At 42.1% G+C, this 23,247-nt stretch overlaps 1 protein-coding gene across 1 annotated transcript in view; it reads right to left on the reverse strand.

Moving 5' to 3' along the window:
* Positions 1 to 231: 231 nt before the first annotated feature.
* Positions 232 to 23,247, reverse strand: part of usp43a (ubiquitin specific peptidase 43a) — a 92,965-nt gene continuing 69,949 nt past the window's right edge. The window contains exons 10-16 of the mRNA XM_076090257.1: positions 21,975 to 22,052; positions 21,701 to 21,830; positions 18,942 to 19,061; positions 14,141 to 14,390; positions 11,503 to 11,661; positions 5,751 to 5,912; positions 232 to 5,631 (exon numbers count right to left, since the gene is read on the reverse strand). Coding sequence (XP_075946372.1) covers positions 4,472 to 5,631; positions 5,751 to 5,912; positions 11,503 to 11,661; positions 14,141 to 14,390; positions 18,942 to 19,061; positions 21,701 to 21,830; positions 21,975 to 22,052 — 2,059 coding nt within the window. The 3' untranslated portion in view covers positions 232 to 4,471. The remainder of the gene's footprint in view (positions 5,632 to 5,750; positions 5,913 to 11,502; positions 11,662 to 14,140; positions 14,391 to 18,941; positions 19,062 to 21,700; positions 21,831 to 21,974; positions 22,053 to 23,247) is intronic.

Consider the following 23,247-nt stretch of genomic DNA (forward strand, 5'->3'; position numbering starts at 1 on the left):
AGCGTAGTATCCACCCTCCGTTACCTCAGGTAAAAACTGTTAGCTCACTGTTAGCTCATTCAGTGCTTTTGCTGTAGTTGGTGCTGTTAGCGCTGTTAGCACCGTTAGCTGTGAGATGCCGGCCATGTTGAGAGCCGTTGAGAGGCAATAGAAATGCTCCCAATTTTGGATGTTGCACCTTTCAGTAAAATTCATAATCAAGCATCTAAACAGCATTGACTGTAGGCCATAGTCATAAATAATACATTTTTATTTGTTGTATTGAAAAATAAAACAATGATCCATCATGTACAGAAGACATTTCAGGCAGAAACTGTTGTTTTACAGTGAAAGCATATAGATACACCCTTATGCAAAACATGGAATACATTGCATGTGAGTTCAGTTGGCAACCCAGTTGCCAGGAAAAAATTGCTGGCATTGTACGTTTCTGCGAAGCGCAGTTTTGTTGAACATCAACGTTTTTGCATTTGGTCAGAGTAAGTCACCGCGGTTTGTGTCTTAAGGTTTTTTCTAACCTTAAACAAGTAGTTCTGTTAACAAACGTTAACCACGTGTGCATTTCTATGAAACTTTTTTATGGAACACATCTATGGTTCAGAAACGTCAACATTCACCGTGGTTTACAGAAACATACAATGTCAAAAAACGTTCTGGCGACTGGGTTGCAGTTGGATACCGTGGCATCTTGTTCCATAATCACTACACCCCACAGGTTGACTGTCACTAATATTACACTTATTTATTCTTTCTCTCTCACACACACACACACACACACACACACACACACAGTTCTATCTGTGTGTATCCATAAATATATACAGATTTCTTTTAATAAAATGTAGAAAAATTGCATATACAAAAATCTTCAACCCAAATTTCACGAAAAATGTTGTTAACACAGGTGTGCTCAGTTTGGCAGAGGAAACATTGTGTGTATGTGGCCACATGTGGATCGAGCCATGCAAAGTTAAAACTTACAACGCAATACAGACTTTGTGTCCCGATTTCAACTCCACTTTCAGAATTGATCTCTCAAATAAATTCTAATCGAAAATGAGAACTCACAATACACTATGATTTTTCGAACAATAAGAAGCACTAAATTGCCGTGTGTGCAACAGTACTGAGCAGATTCTAAACGGACCGATAATTGTCTTCAATACAAAGCCAAGGCTGTCATCACGGCACAGTTAGTTGAGGGGAACGTGGCTCTTACGAGCACAAATCTCCAGCGAGAGTGTGATATTTTAACTGGTTATTATAGCTGCCCTTTTTTTGTAGAATTTGCAACCCGTGTCTTCGATTGAGAGAGACAGCCTTTGCGAATCTAATTATAGGGTTTGGTAAAATCATAGACAGCGAAAAAGCAGCTGAAGTCGATTCCATTTGACGTTTCAAGGTGAAAACTAAGTGGTTTTAATAGTGTATTTCATGTTAAGTTTATAATTAGTATTCAACAGAAGCTGGTGTGCCTGACCGCATGCACTCGCTCAAAGAACAAGTTTCATAAACAGCACGTCAATGATGTGCAAAGGATCAACTTGAATAAAGAAGACATTCAACTATTATTGCTTAGTTACTTGAGACGGCCTTAAACAAAGGTACAGCTTACCTCAAGCGTTGGTAATCATAATCGTGTGAAGGTTGTGTGCGAGTCATTTGTTGCAGAAATAGGTTTATAAAAAGAGAAAGAAACAGTGTATGATTTTTACGTTTTCGAATTTGGCCATGATATGATTAGAAACATTAGATGCCTAAATGGTTTCTCTGCTCCTCAAAGTGCATGACCCTTAAAACGATGATGCCCTCTGTGCATTTTTGTGGAAACCTCAGCCAGGGGAACACCAGCTAAATTAAGAATTCCTATATGTTTTTTTTTACGTGGGTGCTGAGAATGAAGCTAGAGGCAAAGGGAATTCATGACAGGCTTTGAAGAAAATACTGCATTTGCAACAAATAACACTTCAATTTTAAGGTTTTGTTTGCAGAGTTTCTCAATATTGATCTAATATATTTCATATTCGGACTGAGTAAGTGGAGAGTTCTAAGGCTGATATGATGCGTTTGAAAACAAAACAAAAAAGCACGACATGCTCATATTCAAATGTGAATACTTCAGTGAATGTTGTCGATAAGCATTCAGACGTGCAACTCCCCGACCTGGTAGAGATTCAGCTCAGGTCAATAAACTTCTGCTCCCCTCTTTACTGCAAACTACAGAGCTTGTTCCAGTCCGACAGATTGATGCAAAGCTCCAATAAGAGTCAACTGAACTCCAAACAACAATGATTGATGACTGCACAGAAGAACATAAATCCAGTATTCATAGTTATTTGGAGGTACATTAGGAATTATTCAAGATTGATAAATAGTGTTGGTTTTCAGGTTTAAAGAGAAATTAGAGTCATTAGTTGTCGTGTTTGGGTGCTTAGACAGTATTGAGTGCTTTTCTCATTGTATGCAGTACTGTGCAAATATCAATGAGGGGTTATACATGTGTAGAGGCATCATGGGACATTTCTGTGCACATACAACATCGAAAACATCTCCGCAGGCGCAAATGAGGGGATCCAGCCGGCCTGTTACACCGTTATTACCACCAGAATTTTGAAGCAGACTTGGGACCAGGAGGTCACACATTTTAATTAATGGAGTCCCTGGGGACATCCGGGCCAGGAAGATGAAATCTACGCTCTGCTTTCCTCCACCAGTTATGCAAGTTATTTCTGAAAGAAGCGCTTCACTCCCAGCGGCTCCGGCTACGTTGTCTCAGGTTAATGTCAAGATATTCAGAAAATGTCAACTTTGCATTAAAAAATGTCATAATTGACCAAATGACAGTCATAAAGATTCATAAATACTCCTTCATGTTCTTGACATGTCATTCTTATGCAAAGTGTTACCAAATATGCTTGCATGTGTCCCCATAATTTATCATAATACTACGCTGGATTCACAAAATAACTGCTAAATTCGAGTTCTCAATGATTAGTGTAGAAGATTTAGAGTGTCAAAATTAAAACAAGTGTAACAAAGAAATGACGTGAAATACTAATTGTATTACAATGTTTTATGCATTTCCTTTTTATGATTGCATCTACTGTGTCATGATTAAATGAAATCACATGGAACTTTTTGTCTTTTAATAACCCGAATGAATTATTTTTCATCATGACACGAATGTCGGGAACTGTTTTAGTTTCCGTGAGAAGTTTTCCTGTCGGAGACTGAGACGCACGGTCCATGCCGAATGGAAAAACAATCATCTGTCCGCTATTATTGACGGTATATTCAGTTACATTAGGGATCGACTGTCTGACTCTTCAAGCAGGTGTACAAACAGACACAGAGGGATCCTCTTGGCACATGTCTCAACAAGTGTTGACAGCTAATTAGTGTTAGTTAGCTTACAGTAAACACACAGTAAATGCGTGAATAAAAAGAAAATACATATCGCAATGTGTATTGTATTTGCCTTTATTTCTTTTTGAAATTTGTTTTAATTTAGGCCTTTTAAATCTGTTGTTAACCTTACATTTCTGCATCTAAATTTATTTTGTTGTTTTGTGGAGTATTTCTTTCTCTGATAACTGGCCACTGACAGTGCTTCCACCAAACACGTTTTCCAAGGGTGGATACTGCATTGATATTACACTTCACAGCAGACAGATAAAGTGTTACTGGTCCTGGATTCAACATCTAAGCCAACTAATGATTAAGAGACCCAGGTCGGCGACTCCACAGAATAACACTCCTACCTGGCGAGTTATTACAGCTGGAGGTCCCGATCGTACCACTGCAGGGTTAACACGAAATAACCAACAACTGCAGTCTGGGTCAATCCTTCATCGACACACTGGTTTGTGCGCTTGAAACAAACATTAAACACGGGATTAAAGATGAAGAAATGATTTAAATTGGAAACTGAGCCCTCAAATCGACTCCCCTAATCAAGTGGACACATTACATTCCTATAAATGAACACAATCAGTGCTCCGTGCTTGTAAGTGGACAACCATGAGAGTTCAAAAAGAAATTATGAATTCCAGCACTCACACTACAGTAATAAGACACAAATGCAGATAATGTGCTTGTATGTGTGTGTGTGTGTGTGTGTGTGTGTGTGTGCGTGCGTGCGTGTGCGTGCGTAATATCGTGCTTCCAGTGCTAAACAGACAAACTCATTGGTCTAAACTGCATATTAGTTGCTCAGGCACTTGTTTTAAGTCCTAAAAAAAACAGAATACGATTGATGGACAGGTCGCATCATTTCATTCTGCTGATTATATCCCAGCATTACAGGACCCTTCATTTGCTACGTGTCTCTCAACTCCACAGTGCAGGCCACTTTGAGCCACTACTGGGAATTGAGCTGTATTGCTTTGATCTCAAAGATTGGATGTCATTTACTTTATGACAGATAAAAAAGGCTTTGTGCACGCGTGTGGTTGAGTCGAGCGTCTCCGTGTCAGAAGCTGGACTCGGGAACCGTCCTTTTGCGTCCCAGCGAGGTCGTGCTGTAACGGGTCCTCTGCAGGGTGCCGTAGGACGGCTTGTCTGTCGTCAGGCTGCGTGACGGTGCCGGGGCTGCAGACGTCCCGTTGCGATGCAGAGACGCTGTCCTGCGCATGCTCTGCTCCGCTTTGGTGGAGATGTTGGAGGAGCTCTGGGAGCGCTTGATGTCCGCCGTGGTTCGTCCCATCTTCCCGTTTGCCAGCTCATCGCCCAGATGGCCCGGGCCGTTAGACTTGCCTCTTTCCACCCCAGTTACCCCTCCCGCGGCTCCGTTGGACAACGACAGCCTTGATGGGGTCCTTCTGCCTCCTTCCTCACCTCCTCCTCTCCCTGACTCACCCTCCTTGGACTTACTCGAGTCCTTATCCTTCTTCAGGAAGTTACCTTTAAAGAAGGAGAGCAGTCCTTCGTGGTTCTTGGGCGCTTCTCCTTTCTTGGTCTTAGAGTTTCCTTCATTTGCACCGTGGTATTCCCTTTCAGCCCTGTCCTCTTTTTGTCTTCTCAGGGTCCCATCGTGAAGGCTAGGAGTGCTGTAGCTGGGCTGAACTCCAGCACTGGAACTCCTCTTTGTCTCAGTAGTGTCCTGGGAGGCTTTGGAGGAGCTTTGTCTCGTGGCATCCTTCCTCCTGGTCAGGGTGTTACTACCAGAGCTACTGCTCATCTCATCTCTTGTCTGGCTCTCCTTCCTGCGTCTTAAGCTGGCTGTCTTATCTAATGCCTTCCTCTGGCCCTCTGGGACCTGCGGAGACTCAGGCAGCAGCTCCTCCCCTGCCTTATTGATACAACTTAAGCTCCCAACGCTGGCAGATCGGACATTGGTTGAAGCCCGGCCCTCGGCAGCTTCCTTTGTCCTGCGCGGTTTGCTCATCAATGACACTATTGGATCCTTTGTGCACCGGGGCCGCCGGCCGGATTCCAAGTACTCTACCAGCTCCACAGGGCCCGGATCTTGGACAGACGGGGGCTCTGGGTCAGGTTTCCGTCTGTCCTTTGAACCAAAGGACCAGCGCAGGGGAAACACTTTGCTCAGGTTGTCCTTGGTCTTGCTGGGGGCTCTCATGCTCACGCTGCGTCCCTGAAGACCCCTGATAAAGGGCCTGCTCTCAAAACCCCCTGACAATGATGTAGAGAGGAAAATGTTTTAGCTTTTACACTTAAATGTGACACCTTTGCGCAGCATTAATCTTGAAATAAGCAACTAATGAGACACTAAACTGAGTGTGGCCCCTTACCTCTTTCCCGTTTAGAACCATTTTCAAGGAAGACCAGAGACTCAGGCGAGTCAGGTAAGGAAGATGGGCAGGTGGTGGAGGATCGAGAGACCAGGCTGCCTCTCTTGCTATCCCCTGTCAGTCGGATTAGCCAGTGGTCTGACATTGATGAACTTGTGGATCCTGTGAGACACATAGAGGGAAGAGAGGGATCAGAGAAGGAATACAAACCATAAAAGAGTACTCCACTAATGAGGCATTGAACTCTGAAAACGTTGGCGGACTCATTTTAAAACAAAGACCTTCAAACTAACTTTGATGTGTAAAATCAATGGAGTTTGTCTTTCATCAAACAGTTCTTCAAAAAACTAAAAGTTCAGATGTAATCAAAGTTAAATGAAGTTTGTAAAAACACAGGTAAGATAGCTACTCCAGTTCCATTACACCGGCAGAAGCGGTGGAGTAGTTATTAAAATCCTTTACGTAAATAAATACACTAGGGGACATTTTTGTATCAAATACGTATCCACCATCACACTTTACAGCATAATTGTGTTGCAATCATAGACTTTATGAGCAATCATGGTTCATTTTTTTTTTGTGGTCATCGATTTACAAAGCTGTTTAGATTGTTGCTCGTCTGCGTCTACACTTTCCTACAGATTTTCAAATGACTTAAAAAAAAAAAATGTATTCTTGATTTGACCATCATAATGATAAACTGGAAAATAAAGAAGGCACCCAGGATAGATCTATAAAATGTTAACCCAAAGGTTATTGTAACTGTCCGATCACATTTTACTTGACTCACTCACGCACATAGATCAACCCTCATACTCACTCACCGATTGTAGATTGAACAGCTAGTTAGATCAGGAGCGATTCGCTTCAAAGTATTGATATCATTTAAATGGGTGAGTTGTACGTTTTGTGGAACCATTTAACCACTTGTTAGCAGCCACCTTATCATGTACTCCAGCCCGTAACCAGGAAGGTGTTCCAATCCCTTCAATGCATCATCATCTCTCTCTCTCTCGAATAACATCCCCAACTAATTCTGTTAAGGTTTTTTTTCTCAACAAAGTTTTCCCACAATATTGTGACATTTGAAGATCGTGTGCTGACTTACCATTGAAATAAATATTCTGTAGTCTCCACACTACTCTACCTTAATATCCCGAATAAACTCCGACTGCTCTACTGAGTCCTTCCTGTCTGCCTTTTCATCTGGTAGTTGAGTAATTTCTGAATGCATTTATTTTGCTGATGCACACGACTCAGCAAACAGTCATTGTAACAGTACCTGTTTTTCCGTTTGATGTGTCCTTTATTATTTTCTTTTACATTTGTTCTGCATATGTCATTGATGCTGACAAACCCAATACTAGGCACCTTTAATATTAAATATTAAAGAGTGCAGCATGCACACTTAATCACGTCCGGGTATGGAAACACGCATGGAATAAAAAGTGTCACATTTCAAAACATAAATCATATGAGCAAGAACTCAGCATTGTGTGTGGAGCTGTGTTACATTCTTCAGACTTGTAGCTGTCTTTGTGATTCAAGAGAAGGATAATACAATGAGGGTTCTAATTGTGAATCCACCAGTTAACACATTTGCTCTCCTCACTGTGCAGTCAAGCATGTGTTTAACATTGCTGGGACATGATTTACATACTTTGTAGGGTTGTTTTTAGTTTATTGTGTGCCGCTGATTAAGTGCTTTTATTGAAGCCAAAAATCTTTGGCGCCAATGACAAAATCGTGTGGGGGCAAAAAGATATGGTAAAGTGCTAATGCTAACAGTAAGCTTAGCCTTCTGCTAACCTGCTCAGTTGTCATGGCTGTTGCTTCACTAAGAGAGAGATGGAAAGAAATGTTGCTAAAAGGCTGAACTATTAGAGAGATAATGAGATGGTCCGCTGTTGGGCTTATTTTCTGTCACCATTGTTGCATGGAAGCATGGTGGAATTAGCAAGCTAACTAGCTAGCTTGCTGATTCCGCCATGCTTTCATGTTACACTGGCCACAGAAAATGATCCGAACAAAGATGTCATTCATCTGGGGACATCAACGTGCTTTCCTACGCTGTGGCAACAGTGTGTGGATGAATCATTAAGTTGTTTGATGGTACTGATTGAGCGGCTGGCTAGTTAGCGAGCTACTTTTCTAACTCTGCCATGCTTTCATGCTTATGCTACAGAAAATGAGCCTAACAGTGGGCTGGTGGCCGGCAGCGAGGGGCAGCTTAGATTATACAATTAAAACTAGCGATTGGCAAGCTTCTGTAGAAAGCAACAAGCATTGGGGAATTTTAGAACAGTGGAAACCCTAATGATGTTTTGTTTCATTTTGTCTCTGACAAGTTCAAATGTGTTTTACAATGGTCAGCAAGGTAAAATGGCTGTTTCTGTCAAGTCCGGGGGCTATGAGGAGAGCATACCTAAATTATGATAATTGTCCAAATTATGGCCTGTACATTTTCCATTTCGGACAAGTAAATCTGGCTGCTGGGCAAGCAAAACATTTTGGCTACTTGCCCGAAAGGGAAAAAGCTTAATGTCAAGCCCTGATTGTGGATTCCAAGAGTGAGTGTCTGCCTCTTTCACAAAACTCCCTGAACTAGGTAATTGCAAATTCAGTTTGTGTTGAAACCAGAATGCTGTGACTGAACCAGTACCATAGCAACTCACAAAGGAGGAAAGACAGTCATTGCAAAGACGGCACTGACTGTTCACAATGAGATATGTCCAGTGCTGTATCTATATTCTAGGGAGGTGGCAAAGAAATGGTTTTCGTCGGCATCTATTATTTCCCTTTGCATAGAACAAAAAAAGTTATATTTTAATGATGGATGGTTCTTTTTATTTTTTACTCTGAATAATTGTATCTGTGAAATATGACAACAGTTCAGTCAGACAATTTGTGTTTGAAATGTTTAACAAAATGCAGTATATAGTTTAAGCTTGGCCATTCCACATGAGCTCCTCGACTATGAGGTGATTATACGATGTAGTGAAGTGGTTAGCAAACTCAGGCACGCATACCGCCATTGGCACGACGTTATTGCTGATGAATAAGATTGGTGGAAGGTTGGTAGGGTTAATGATTTCAACTCAGCTGTGGATGATTCCAGAAGGTTAATATATAATTACAATATTCTGATTAATGGAAAGAGAAAGCCCAAAAAGTCTCAGCAGTAATCATTTTGGGACCTTGGCAAGATCTATTTTTGAGTGTTTCAGGGATATTGAGTTTTTGTGTTTTTCTAAGGTTAAATCAGAGAAAATGAGATCACGCTGAGGATCAAAGGAGCAGTATCTGATTGTATATTCACCGCACCTTAGAAGGCCATTAGCAGAGTTGCTTCAAACATTAGAGCAATTTTTTTGTGAAAAACAACCTTGCCTTTACCATGACACCAACTTGTGCACCAGTGACAAAGTGGGAGGCAGTCTTTTATCATCTCATAGATGCAACTTTTTAAGGAGCAGCTGAATGAAAGGATTCCCAAGATGGCTCTGAGATGCTTGACAGTGAATGTGGTACTCCCTGCTAGCATGGCTTTGATCATTTGCATTTGAAGATTGTGGGATTAAAATGAAAATACAAGAAATGCGCAAACTACAGAGACATCTACTGGCAATGGACTAAAGAGGAGGTTGGCGCAAAAGGAAGAGAAGACATACCAAGCTGAACTATACATATTTAAATTGTGCTTTCGGCTAAACCAAAAGTGGAGTGCAAAAGATCCTGCAGGGGCTTGGACGAGCTAAATCGAGAGTCATCTGATTGAACGGAGGGCATGGTGCAGGGCATGCTGCAGGGTTTGGCCTGAGGATGAATATTTTTGAACTTCTGATATTTAAAGCGAGAGAGAGCCTCAGTTACACACATTTCATGACCAGGAATGAAAGTAGTTTGGATAATGAAGTTATTTGGAAAGCATGTCCACGGTGAACGTCGCATGGGACATTTATGTTCACGGGAATGGATCAGACAGATGAACGGAAGGACCTGTTGGAGTGTATATATGCCAGTATCAGCAATCTCTTGCAACATATTCCTATTTAATTATTATGTCTGTAAGCATGTTATACTATGCCAGTCAAAATCAGTTGTGATTTTATTGTTATATTATTGTACTTGGGCTACACATCTTCTATAGTAAGCCCATAATACTCCAGTAATATTATGACTGAAACATTATAGGTTTAAGGGGGTGTGTTTGTATATTTACCCATAGTATCTATACTTAAAGTGCTTACATGTGTTACTCGTAGCCTATAGTATCGCTCTATGATACATTACAGGATGCTTACAGCCTGCAATGCATGCAGAGCTGAGGCGTGTGTGCTATCAATTCAGGTTTTAGGAGCAGTGTGCCAGTCAGGAGGCTTGTACATATAATGCAGCAGGATGAAGAGAAAAATACTGAATTTCAACACTGAATAAAAGATACTAGTAGATATTGGGTGTGAGGATCCTCTCACAAAAAATGTCAAGGTTTTTGACTTAAAACTATGCAACTGTTGACCATTTTGGACTATTAGTTTTACGATAGATAACGCCCAAAAACCTGTAATACAAAATTTGCTAAATCATTATTTACACACATTACAGCCTTCGTCTGAACAATTAATTCTTCTGGAAATGTTTGCAGTGTAAAATCATATATTTATCCACAAATTAAAAAGAAGTTATGACGAACAGTTAACATATTATTTTAGAAAACGACATTAAATTACAACACCCTCGTTCTCATCCCTTTCGTAGTGCCGAGCCGTGAGTCGGCTCGTTCAGATGCTCTCCACACTGAACTGGCACGGATGAGGCAAAAATCAACAACAAAAAAATTGTCTAAAAGATGCCGGACAAAAGGGAGTCTGTGTAGAGAATCCAGCATCATGCTTCTCACAAAGTGCCAAAACTGCGAGGGCTACTGTGGCACCCAAATGTGAATTTAGCAGATAAGTAAAAGCTTGAACACTATTTTGCACCAAAAAGATGCCATAGCGAGGGGAGGAGTGGCATGATATTGAAAGCATCTGTTATGTCTGCGCCAAGCCACGCTCCAAACCCTGCAGACTTAATCATCTGCACATCAGCTACAGAAGCGTAGAACAGGGAGAAAGGCTTTTGAGGAACAAAGCAATTGTCAAACAACTGTCCTTGTGATGAGCGGAGAGAATCTTTCCTGGTAGCGACACCTATGGGCTTACTCTGAAGTTGTTAAAAGGGTATTTTGACAATAGACATTTAATTTATATTAACCTCTTTAAAAAAAAAAGCCTCCTGGGACACACAGAGCATAGGCGGCTGTCTCCAAACCAACTACACTCGTGCATGAATTTAAAATTAGGATTTGTAACAAGCTCATTGAAAATAACGCTGATAAGAAACTGAAACCCTGAGGGAAAAAGGTACTTGTCACCTTGGAGAGTGGTTTACATAATTTAACAATGGATATTGTGGCAGGGGTTGCTGTTATTTCGACGCGCACAGACCTTGCAGAGCAGTTGTTAGACAGAGGGAGGTTGTGTGGGAAAAGGAACTGCAGATGGAGCAGACTATGGTTTTATGCCTGGTAGAATGTCTTCTGATTAGGGGCAGGTCAACTATAGAACAATCTATTCTCTGATTTCATTTTTTTTTATTTAGTTTTTGACAATCTGGAGAACTATGGAAGAATCCCCACAGCCCACAATAGACATTAATTCAAACATTTTTGTCATGGTTTTTAAATCGATTATTTCACTTGATATCATACCTCTGACGGAGCAACTGGCCGACCATGGAGGGATGAGGTTGCGCCTCTGGTAGAAAAGGATGTAGGCTCCTCTGGTACACACTTCCTCCTCTGGCACCAAGTCCACGCTGCTGTCGTCGTAGCTATACCACTGTCCGTCCACTGAGTTCCTACAGTAAGCTGGACAAGAAAACAACAGCAGAATTTGTCAAACGCAATTATGAGAAAGTGCTCACATCAAGTGAAGCAAAACTTCACATCTGCTGCGTGGAGGAGCTAAAGTGGTTTTCATGGGATTTGTTGATGACAGCCTTATTCCTTCAATTTGTGCAACACATCATAAATGAGAAAACTTAATCTGCTTTACATAAAAACAGTGCAAAGAAAGTGGTCCAAACTTGTCATAAAGAGGCTTCGATACATATCGCATAAAACCAATGCAGCTATGTTGTATGTATACCACCCACACAACTCAAAGGTGAGATTTCAGCCACGCCATAAAAAACCCAGAGACAGGAGGCAACTGTCAAGCAAGCTGTTATGGAGACGACTGCTTTATTTTCCTCATCTCCTGTTGTCTCCGATTCTCCTGCATATTAGCCTCCGTGCTGTGGGTCTTCACAAACCATCCCCGGCAATTACAGACCTGGCTTTGCCTCACCTGTGTGTCAAGATTCCTATAATGTCAGTGAGTTGAAGTCATCACATACGTACCAGCAAGTGTCTCCTAAGAGCTGAAGGAATGTAATACGAGACAAATGGGAATAACTCTGCCTCAGAATGTGGCAGGAAGAGGTTTTATTTTCATTCTATTCATTCAATCAGGAACTAATGAGGAATAAACTGCTGGTGAACCGCGAGGTATGTCAAGATACCAGAAATATAATATAGGTGATACCAATACCAGTGAAATTCCACAAATATCAATATCTAATACAATACCGCGATAAAAAACTTGCACACTGTTTGATCATGATGATGTAATAATTAACCTTTGCCCAATGCTCATTTTTATATAAGAGAGCTTGAACCCATCATAATGTAACTCAGTGCAACCTCCGTTCGAGCAGTTTTTTGAAGCAAATTTTACATCGTGGCCAAACCATGGAATTACAATTTACGGGTCCGTCACGTGACATTATTGTGCACAGATTTACATTATGGGAAGAGACATCTGTAACTCAGCGCATAAACTACTTTTTTTTTTTTAAGGTAAATTAACTTCCCAGTACGAACACTTGAACTGTTTAATACACTGGGTCCTAAAAGTTGTAAAATGCAATATTAGCCGAATCCACAGTTCCCTCCTCCGTTTATGTGAATGAGCCGGAGAACGAGGCTGGACCGAGAGCTGGGAGGCGGGGTTAAAGGAATCGCTAGTGCGCAGGCCCAATGGGTGCGATGGATGCGTAGGATCGCCGGAAGATCCACATTTCCATCTGGATTTGATACTCGGAAGTCAAACTTCTTGTCCTTCATGCGCCACTGAGCAACTTCCATATAAATGAACAGGGAAAGGAATGATGAGTTAATTGAGTGAGGAATGAATCAGGAACGACTTGATACTTAACGAATCATTAATAAGTACTTCCCAAATAACTCGTAACGAAGGACTATATAGTAGAGAATGATAAGTTACTAGAGTATTACTACTAGAGTATTCTATATTGCTTTACTTGGGGGAACACAAAAAGAGTAATTCACGTTCCGTTTATGAGTGATTGATGAGTCGTTACTAGTTTTGTGCTGCTGAGCAGCTTCAGAGTTAATCAGGAACGACTCATAAAGGAAGTGGTCAGTATGATCGATTCGCAGATATCAACTAATCCTTACCTAATGATTCATTAGGTTATCTCATCATTATCCGCTACAGTCCTATATTAGGAGGTATTAGGGGAGTACTTATTAATGAGTTGATCAGTTATCAAGTTGTTCCTGATTTGTTCCTCACTCTTTTCTCAAATAACTAATCGTTTATTAATCATTAGCAACTCTGATTACTCATTATCTAATGGTTCATTAGCATTAACTTCCTCATTCTACCCTCATTCCCTGGTAAATTCTTACATTTTCATGTGCCGTATTCTCACGTGGTCTCTTGTAGCTCTGTATGGCTGTTCCTTGAACTATGTACAAATGAAATGAAATGAAAAAGCCAGTGACGACAGTATTACGGTGAGCGGAGGGTTTTACTCATTAGTGGTCCGAGCGTTGTCTGAAAATCCTCCACACACTGGCATTGACTTGTCAATTTAATAATTACTGTATATGCAACTACTGCTGTGCTCAACCTTGTAGAAGAAGCCAGTGTGAAAAAGCCAGAGGAGTCATGCAATCGCTCCCTTGACCGTCAGTGAGTGTGAACCTCTGTGTCTGTCCACAGCTAATCTGGATTTCTGCTGCAGCAAAACTGCTTGGTATTTTGGGTGCTCATTTATGGCTGCAGGCTCAAGGAGCTCTCATGGTAGGGGTGATTCACACTGTCTTTTATTGCCTGTTATATACTGATATTGATTGCCTGCTGAATCCTCACTCACTACTCTTAACCGGCCCCTGGCTGGAGCCAATGGAACTACATAAAAAGCTGACTGCAAGCAGGGAGTTACACTGCCCTCCTGAACATAACATGAATAATGTATCATATTGCCCAATTCCATACCAGTATAATGTCCACCGTGCATTCCTCCATGGTGGTTACACACAGCGTAGAGGTCGTACAGATAGTCGTGGGGGAGGATCATGTCGGCAGGTTGGTGATGTTGGCCTGACGGCTGCTTCCAGGGCGGTGGCCAGCCCCCTAAGTTCAGGTTCCTCATGCTCTGACTCCTCTTCACCACATGGGGGGCCATGTCCAAACCAGTCAGGGGGAAGCGCACCACGGTCGACAGCTTGTTCCTCCGCTCGCCTACCTGTTTCAACATTTTTTTTATTAATATACAGTACACGTATGTGCAGGCATGAAAAATAACACACATTTTCCTATGAGGAGTGGATCGAACAGAAATCAAAAGAAAACTGTCTCTAAAGAATGAAAACTTCAAGCATGTTCATGTACTTTTGACCACAACCCTATCAGTGATGTTGCAGGAGGATAGCATTAAAAAAAACATCAGCTTGTGAATTTCTGTATCACTCCAGAGTGGGATTGCAGGAAAAATTGATGCCAAGAGAATTGCAGTATCGATTTTTCCATCAAGTAATTCTTCACTATTGAAGCTTCTTTTCCCCTTCCAGGGATTGGCTGCTGATCATAATGAAAGCTTTTGCATACCCTCACAACCTTAGGAGGTGTTGTGCGGATTTGCTGGCTACTGGATAAGTCTCCTGTGCAGAGCTGGTCCTCGGCACAGAGTCCAACAGAGCGATTAACTGAATTCTAATGCAGTGGCCGAGAAAAATCTCATCGGTCAGAGGATGGAAATCACGGCGTGGAATGGGAGCTTTGCAAGGAAGTGCCTGATGGCCATGGCTGGAGTTTGACCCAGGGTGCCTGGCTGAAGCTCAGCGTGCAACATGGTGCCAGCTGCTTGTCAGAAGAGGCAGAGGAGTGCCAATCAAGCACCGGGACAAAGGTGAAAGTATAGCTCGGGCTTAACCTTGGCTGCGAAAATGGTTTTTTGGTACGTGTCATTTCGAAGAGTCAGAAGTTGTGAGGGAGGGAGAGCAGGGCTCGTAGGAAGTGCCAGACGTGAAATAAAAATGCCCTGATTGGCCCTGGCGATCATCCAGGGACATACACAGATATTTTGACGGGCACACACTCGCACAAATGGCACCCTTTAACAACATACATGGATCCAACACTGATCAGAAAGTACTGTATGTTTAAAATAATGAAGGGAATATTCTATTCTACGCATAATGTAGGCTACAACGAAATATGACAAACCATTGCTGTAAATTTGTGTCAATTAAATTGGGGGACTCAAATGAGGCCAATTAAAAAGGTGATTCAAATGAGAGCATCAGAGGCCAAGATATCAATAAACAATGTGTATAAGGGTGGCACAGTGACAACGGCACATTGTGACAGCAGTAGGTTTATATATTTGGGTTTGGACAACTGAAATTGGACATATCCATGTCTGCTGTCCTGATGATCCCCTATTCTTACTTCCGTTTCAAAGCGCAAGTGCAATTACTTACACAAATTTAAGATCTCAAAAGCTGTTATTAGGTTTTAATCATTTTTCATTTCAAGAAAGTAACTATTTAGATTCCCAATACGTGATCATTTTATCCAAATGACCTACGCATGTCCAACTGCTCAACACTTTCTCGTTCGCCAAGTGGACTTTTGAGACTTTGGAGGCGGGGATGGAATAGACGTTGGCTTTGATTGTGTCACTTTCAACACTCACAGTCTGATCAATGTTTCTGTTGTCATATACACAGGGGTGGACGCGGAGCAAGGATCGGCATTTCATCTGTACGTTCGTATCTCGTGCACGCGCCTGGTTATTATGCACGGGTTTTTGACAATAATTAAATTCCATACCTTTACAACATTTCCTGAAGCAAAATGCGAATAAGACTTGAAGCACACGGACCATAAATACAAAGACAAATATGGCCTCAACGAGGTACACTGTACTAATTAATTGAGAACCAATTAGGGATTAAATGGTCTCTCACACACACACACACCTCACACATTTTCAAACATCATTCAGACAAAAGAAAGAAATGTGCAACGAGAAGAGCAGACTTCCTTTAATGAGTCCCTGGAGCATGTGTTGTCCAACAGGACTCGTCACAAGGACGTCAACAACAACGTCAGCAGCACAAAAATAATTCCCGCGATGACAATATTTACTGATTTGGTTTAGAGAGGCACTTAAACCAAGCGGGACACATGGCAGCAGCTCGAGCCACAGTGGCCACTATGTGTGGCTGGCTGTTCCTGACGTCAGGCATGAGTGTGGATACTAACGAGTCCCCGGTGAAGGCTACCGTGTTGGAGCTTGACCCAGAGAATGAGAGGGTGTGTGACTGTGCATTTGCAGGTGCAGGGCTCTTACTATTGTCGGTGCTTATCAATGGCAGAGTGGTTTATAAGTAAAAACCTTTTACACAGCAGTCATGTTTAACTTGTCGCAGTAGGAAAAGCACAGGTGTTGCTAATAACATCAACGATGGCTCTGCTCTCATCAAGCGTCCCAGTGAGTCACGGCAGTGAGCCAGCATGCACAACACCAGGACCGTGAGACTGAATCACACCTGTGCTTTCCCCACTATGACATGTCTAAATGCCTAATTACTTACAACACCTGCTTGGAATTAGTGTGGAATCGGCCCACAGCGTTGGGGAAGGCTACACCTCGAGGGATTATGGTTGTACTGGGAGGCTTCAAACGTTGCTCACATTGGTACAGCCTACCTCGTCTGAGTCTCCGTCAGAAAACACGGAGCGGGGAGGGAAAAATCAAAGTCAAGGAAGGATCCTTCAACGGCTGAATTTCAAGGATGCTACCTCGTCGAATCCCGCCGAGGGACTGTTCCAATGACGAGGATCCTACCGATTCTACGGAGGACCTACTCCTTCTGAGGATTCTGCGCTCCTAAAACACCCACAATCCTACGCGTGCAATGCGTTTCCTGTCCTCTGATTCAGTCAGAAAGAGGGGTAACGTGCTAGTAATCTTTCAGTTATTTCACCTCAGCAGTCTGGCAAAATCTGTTTCCCAACGCATTTGATGCCAGAAATTGCCAATCCAGTTGCTGAATCTGTGTTTTTCCAATGGAGTCTGAAGACCAAAACAGCGCTTTCTTTCACATCAGTGAATGAAGGGCTGATTTTCGACCGAAGCAGAGTTGGTGATTGTTGGAACAGTGGAAAGAGCTATTAGAGACGGTTTTGATGCGTTTTATTTTGTGTCTTTTAACGCAAGGCAAGTGTGAAAAGAAGCCATAAAAAATGAATTATTGTCCCATAGTTGATACTTTTGATACTTTTGAATATCCAACCGGGACTGGAGATAGTCTGTCTGAGGGAATTCAAGTGCCCTCTCATAAGCAGTGATGCCGGGTATATATGTCGACACGGCGGGAGGAATAAAGAGTTTGTCGCTCTGTGAACACGAGCGCTTGTATCGGCTGCGTGCATAAGAGAGAAAAACCCTCACTATAAATTATCGGTACTGATAAAATAGGCTATCGAGCCGTTTTTAACCCCAGGGTCCTGCGATACTTTTCTAGTATCTGTATACCGTGCAACACCAAAGAAACGGTGACCTGTCTGGAGGAAGCAGCACAGCTGGATGTATTGTATGTGTGTGGGAAGCTGCAGTGGCTGTCATGCTGCTGGTAATTACTGATTAGTACCATTGTGTTTTTCCCGCGCAGCAGGAGATCTCTCTCCCCAAAGACGAACACCAGCAGAATGTTTCACTCAGCTTTTGTTGTGTACAGCTGCATTTAGAAAAAGCTCTAACTGACATGGTGGATATGTAGGATTGACCCCTATCTTATTTCCCCAGCTCACGCGTCTTCAATAATGCATGGTATTCAGGGACATTCGGGGGGGGGGGGTGTCGGTTCCCATTTAAAAAAAAAAGGAGGGCAGACCAGAGGGTATGTTTCGATGATTGAAATATACCATTTTGTTTCCAACCGTGCTGGCAAGAGAACCGGCTGTCCTTTTATTTTGCAGCCCAAATTTCCATCTACCCGGGAGACAGCCTGCCAGCTCAATACCCATGTTACTTTTCTGTCTTTAATGCATTTCTCGCTCAGCACTTATCTTACGCCTCACTTATAACTTCTCAAACTGTCAGAGACCGAATCCTCATTGACTGCAGAATATTTGACGCAGTTACTAAGAGAGCCATTTTTCTTCAATACGAGCCATTGAATCGAGTCAGCTGTTGATCGTGTTGTTACTTTCACTCCTCACAGAAAGGAAAGAGCACAACAAAACACAATTATACAGAAAGTGCAGGACAACATTTCAAAAGTTTCACTTCTCTTGAAGCTGCTGTAATCGTTTTTGTTTTTTGGAGAACAGAAGAAGCTTGTAAACACAACATGGACTTATCATTAACTTGTAAAGTTGTCAATGGAAATGTGTTGACAAACAATTGCTTTTTCAGATATATCCAGCAAACCTGGAAAAAAACCCCACATGGCATTGATTTGGAGTCGTTTTTTTGGCCAAGTAATTAACACTCACTCCTCTGTTCACTAACTAGTCGCTAAATTTGCCAGTTTGGTGCCGGTGAGGAACTGTGGAGTGGGTTTAACAGAGCCAAAAACAATAAAGTGCATGTAAAAGACTCCGTAGAGCTGAGGGCCACTACAGGTGATAACTCTACGAGCGAGTCCTTTCACATCACACTAGTCAGTTGATCAATTGTCAATTGAAAAATATCAACTTGTGCCGCTTTTCAGAGGTAAATGATTCGATGCACGTTCGACCAGAGTGCCTGTTTTCACCGGAGACCACTTTACGGCACACGTACCTGTCGGAAGCGCTTGAGGTGGAGGATGAGTATGTCAGGGAGAGTCCACAGGCTCATCTTCACCATGCCCTGCTGAAGCTGCTTACAGTGCGGACACTTCCAGGCGTCATCTGGGGCAAGCTGGAATCAGCCGAAGAACCAATTACACGGTTAAAGAAATCAATTTCTTAATAGAAATGTAACATTTATTGATGTTTGTGGTTATTTCATCATGTAAATAGGGGTTCTTGTGTTATGGTTTTACAGGCTCTATAGTGCAGACTGAGGACTCAAGTGGGGATGTGACTCAGGTGAAATGCTTCTAGCCTATTATGTTCTCTTCACACTGCTCAGAGGTCGACTTCACTGAAAAGATTCTATCAAAATTAATAACCATCCCAGTCATGACTAAAGCCATCGGTTATAGCAAAATCCTGCCTCTAGCATTAGGCAGCTTAATGGACCCATTGTCCCCCTTTTAAAGCTCCATGCTCCCCTCGCCTTAAAATGTTGCTTCATGACATGAGACCAGGAAATAGAATTTCCTCGCCTCGCGTTGCTGCGTCCTTTCACAAAACTGGATTGGTGCGTGGGCGTTGACGGTCCTTTCTGCCAGCAGCAAAGTGCTGATTTGGTGCGCTGCGAGTTTCAGTGGGCAGCGGAGTCGCTTCCTGCAACTCTGCTACCATAAATCACTGAAATGAATAGGCTACTTGCTCCGACAAGGGAAGAGATAGACAAATACAGATGTGATTGCTATGCGATTACGCGTGTGAAACAGAGGGAAAGAAAAAGACAGACAGTACGAAGGTATGACCCAATTCCCTTGATTGTCCCCTTGTTTGCTCTCACTTGAGTCTCACTCATAGTTCCTCACACTTAGAGGAGAGACTCAAGGAAAGAGGGTAATCAGGGCTCTCTTTAAGTTAACGTCAACAGTAACTGATGATGTCAGTGCAGCGGGATCGCATGCTCTTAATGGTCTTCTGCGGCTTCTTGTTGCCTTTTTCACACGACGAGGCCAGCTACGTTATTAAAGTGTGGCTCAAGCCCCCGTTAACGTCATTAAATAGCACCGGGAACTGGCTAACGGCATTTTTTTTTTTTTTTTAGATGGAACAGAAAAGCATGAAACAAAATCCTGATGAAGATTGGTTGACACTTCACCGGCTCATTGAAACATTAGAAAAAGTTGAGACCGGCTCAACTTTGATTTGTAGCGCTTCACACCCGTCATGCAGCGACAAGTGGCGTCTCGGGAGGGTAAAATGTAATCATCTTTTCTTGGAATCGCGTCGTGATGACATCATATATTGAGATATTGTGAGACAGAATTTCGTAAAACATACTAACTTAACTTTCTTTGTAAACATGATGTAAATACTTTTTTGGGGTTTTGTTTTTACATCACACTTTACCACTCAGTTCAATGCGATTATCATATGTGCACATAATATTTACTTTTTTTTGTCTTTATAATTTGATGCTCATTTTGCACTAAAGTTCTTTAAAAAAAATTGAAAATATTCAGTACTTTTCATTTCATTCATTTTCTTTTTTTCTTCTTTTTACTCGAAACACGCTATATGATGAAATATATCGTTCTCAATATATGAAGTGACGTATATCGTGATAAAAGATTTTGGCCATATTGCACAGCCCTAGAACGCCTCGGGGTCCCCGGGGATGAGCTGGAAAACGTTGCTGTGGACGGGGACGACTGGAATAACCGCTAAGCCTGCTGCTCTGGACAACCGGAAGATAATGAACAAATGGATGGATAAATGAACTCTTTCTTTGTATATTTTTCACTGCAATGCAACACAAAACCAAGACAAATTCCTTCTGCAAGAAAACCTACTTGAAAATAAATAAGAACTCTATTATCTGCAATGTTCCGTACTTTGCAGCTCTGCAGGGATTTCTGTCCATTTGTTCCCAAATTTCTTTTCTTTATCCTCCTCGCTGTGGCTTGATAGAATAATTCACTGCCGGTATAGGTATGCAGGAGTTAAGGCTTGAGAAAAGCACACAGCTCACAGACGGTGTACAGATACCGAAAAGGGCACCGTCGCTAAGAACAAGAAGTGGACGTGCTACTAATAACTATGACTAACAAGATTTAAGTCACCACTTGCTTGGAGGTCGTAATAGGAGCAATGTGATGACGTATATTTGAATATGAAAGTTTTTTAATCAGGACATCGTTGCTTTTATTTGAGAAGACTTCTACACACATTTAATATTGCACTCCTACATTGTCAGATTCCAAAACCAGACAAAACCTTTTTTTATTTCACACAATTCTTTTCTTGTTAAAACCTTGTGCATACATGACAAACAATGAAATGCGTCCGCCAACTTCAGGGGGGGATTTGCGTGCACAAATAGTGACTAATGTGGCCTCGAGCATTTCCGGTAATCTCGCTTCTTTTCGAACGCCACAACAATCTTTTCAATTTCAAACTTCTACTTTTCAGCCCCAACTGACATTGACTCAGGTGACACCACTTAACGCAATTTATCAGATTCTACAGAGCTCTCTCTGGAGCAACGAAAAAAGCTTTATGCACATAATCAGAGGTACTGTCCTAGACCTGTAAACAGAGTTTAATGTGAAATATTGGTGGAAGTTCCACTTTGAATGCAGCATTCAGTTACAGCTTTACTGCTGCATTAATGGCTGATTTGTTTGTTTTTAATGAAGCGCCGCTGCATACCATGTGTGAATAACAACTTTAGTTTTTTTTCCTCGAGAGCTGTGCTGTCCTCAGTCTCACCTGTTCTTCTTTGGTATACAGCTGAAAGCACTCGTCCAGCGTACAGCTATGCTGCTGCAGGTGCTGCTGCTGCTGGCTCCTCACACTCTCCGCGTCCTTCACCACCTCCTCCTGGATGCTGCCGAAGAGACTGGAGCACACGCACAGTTTATCCTTCTCAGTCAGCTGCAGAGTTGAGTTTGGATCGGCGTGACGGTCCTGCGCTCTGCCTACGTGTTTGTTTACATCTTATCACACTCCGTCAGAAGTTAAAATGATTGTGCACACTGCTTACCATTCTTTAGTCTTGTTCTCCCACTCAATGACAACCTTCACGTGAGGAGGTCCCCCGGGGCCACAGAACTTCAGAGCTCTACAGCACAGCAAGAGACAAACTTTAAATACACATCTTATGAACATCTGCTGAGCTCCAGACAATTTGGAAATGAAAAAAAGTACAATGGAACAGCACATAAACTAATTATGCCAAATTGATTATAGAATAATGCAAACACACACACCTGGTGTAAAGATAGATGTAAACAAAACAAGCTAGCAAGCACGTCAGCTTCAGCAGCTGCACCAAGCAAATTTAATTTAATTTTTTGAAACAAATTGGGAAGAAATCAAGCAGAAAGTTCCTGCTTGTAAACTCGGAGGCTCCAGGTGTCTGGAGGTTTAGATAAGACGAGAACCTTGTCGATGTTCCAGACCCCGTTGGGATTATGCGTGATTCTGTATGTACGTTACTTTTAGTTTTTGGTACGACTGTGTCCATGCATACGAGCCGCACCAGGATCTTCTCTGGTATCAGATGTGTGTTGTAATAAACCTATGTATTCAGGTCAAGCACAACTGGGGCTCATCGAGTGTTTCGCTTCATCATTCATCGAAGTGAAGATTTACCCGAAAGTACACGTGTTCCGCCTCCGCCATTGTATAGTGGAAGTTGTCACGACTGTATCGTATTCACTGCTTTGATCTCAGGAGGAAGGATAAAACAGCGTCGCTATTTAACAACCAAACAGCGCTGACAGAGGGCCAAGATAGATTTAACATTCGCCGAACACTCAGGGATATTTTTTTTCTTTTGTTCCAGGAACATGACGAATCGCAGGTGGCAAATGTTTCGCCGTGTCAAAATTCTAATCCTTTTGATTTGATTTTTGCAAAGCATCTGTATTCTGGATGGAGATTTACAGCCTGGGCGAATATTGAATGATTCTCACTGTGAGTAGTTTCACTCCATCTTTGAAGTAGAACTCATGTTGTTTTCTTATTATTGCTTTCTGTGAACTTGTTTAATGCAAAAAAAAAAGTGTACTAAATGTCTAACGAAACATTCCAGAGAGGTAAAAGAACTCCACAGCGCAACACGGAGCGCTGAAGTACCACCTCCTGTACCGACAACAGTGGATGCACTTGAGTTTTGCACGGGCGGTACAATACCAACAAACATATGGAGATCTGACCTTCAGTGCAGCTCAGTAGAACAGCAGCAGCCATTCATACCAAGCCCCTCAGCTGCTCTTTATCACATAGGAAATAAAGGCACCAATCATTATACT

The sequence above is a fragment of the Anarhichas minor genome, unplaced genomic scaffold (genome assembly GCF_050575085.1).
Source record: "Anarhichas minor isolate MPS153535 unplaced genomic scaffold, ASM5057508v1 ptg000012l, whole genome shotgun sequence".
NCBI classification, from domain to species: Eukaryota; Metazoa; Chordata; class Actinopteri; order Perciformes; family Anarhichadidae; genus Anarhichas; species Anarhichas minor.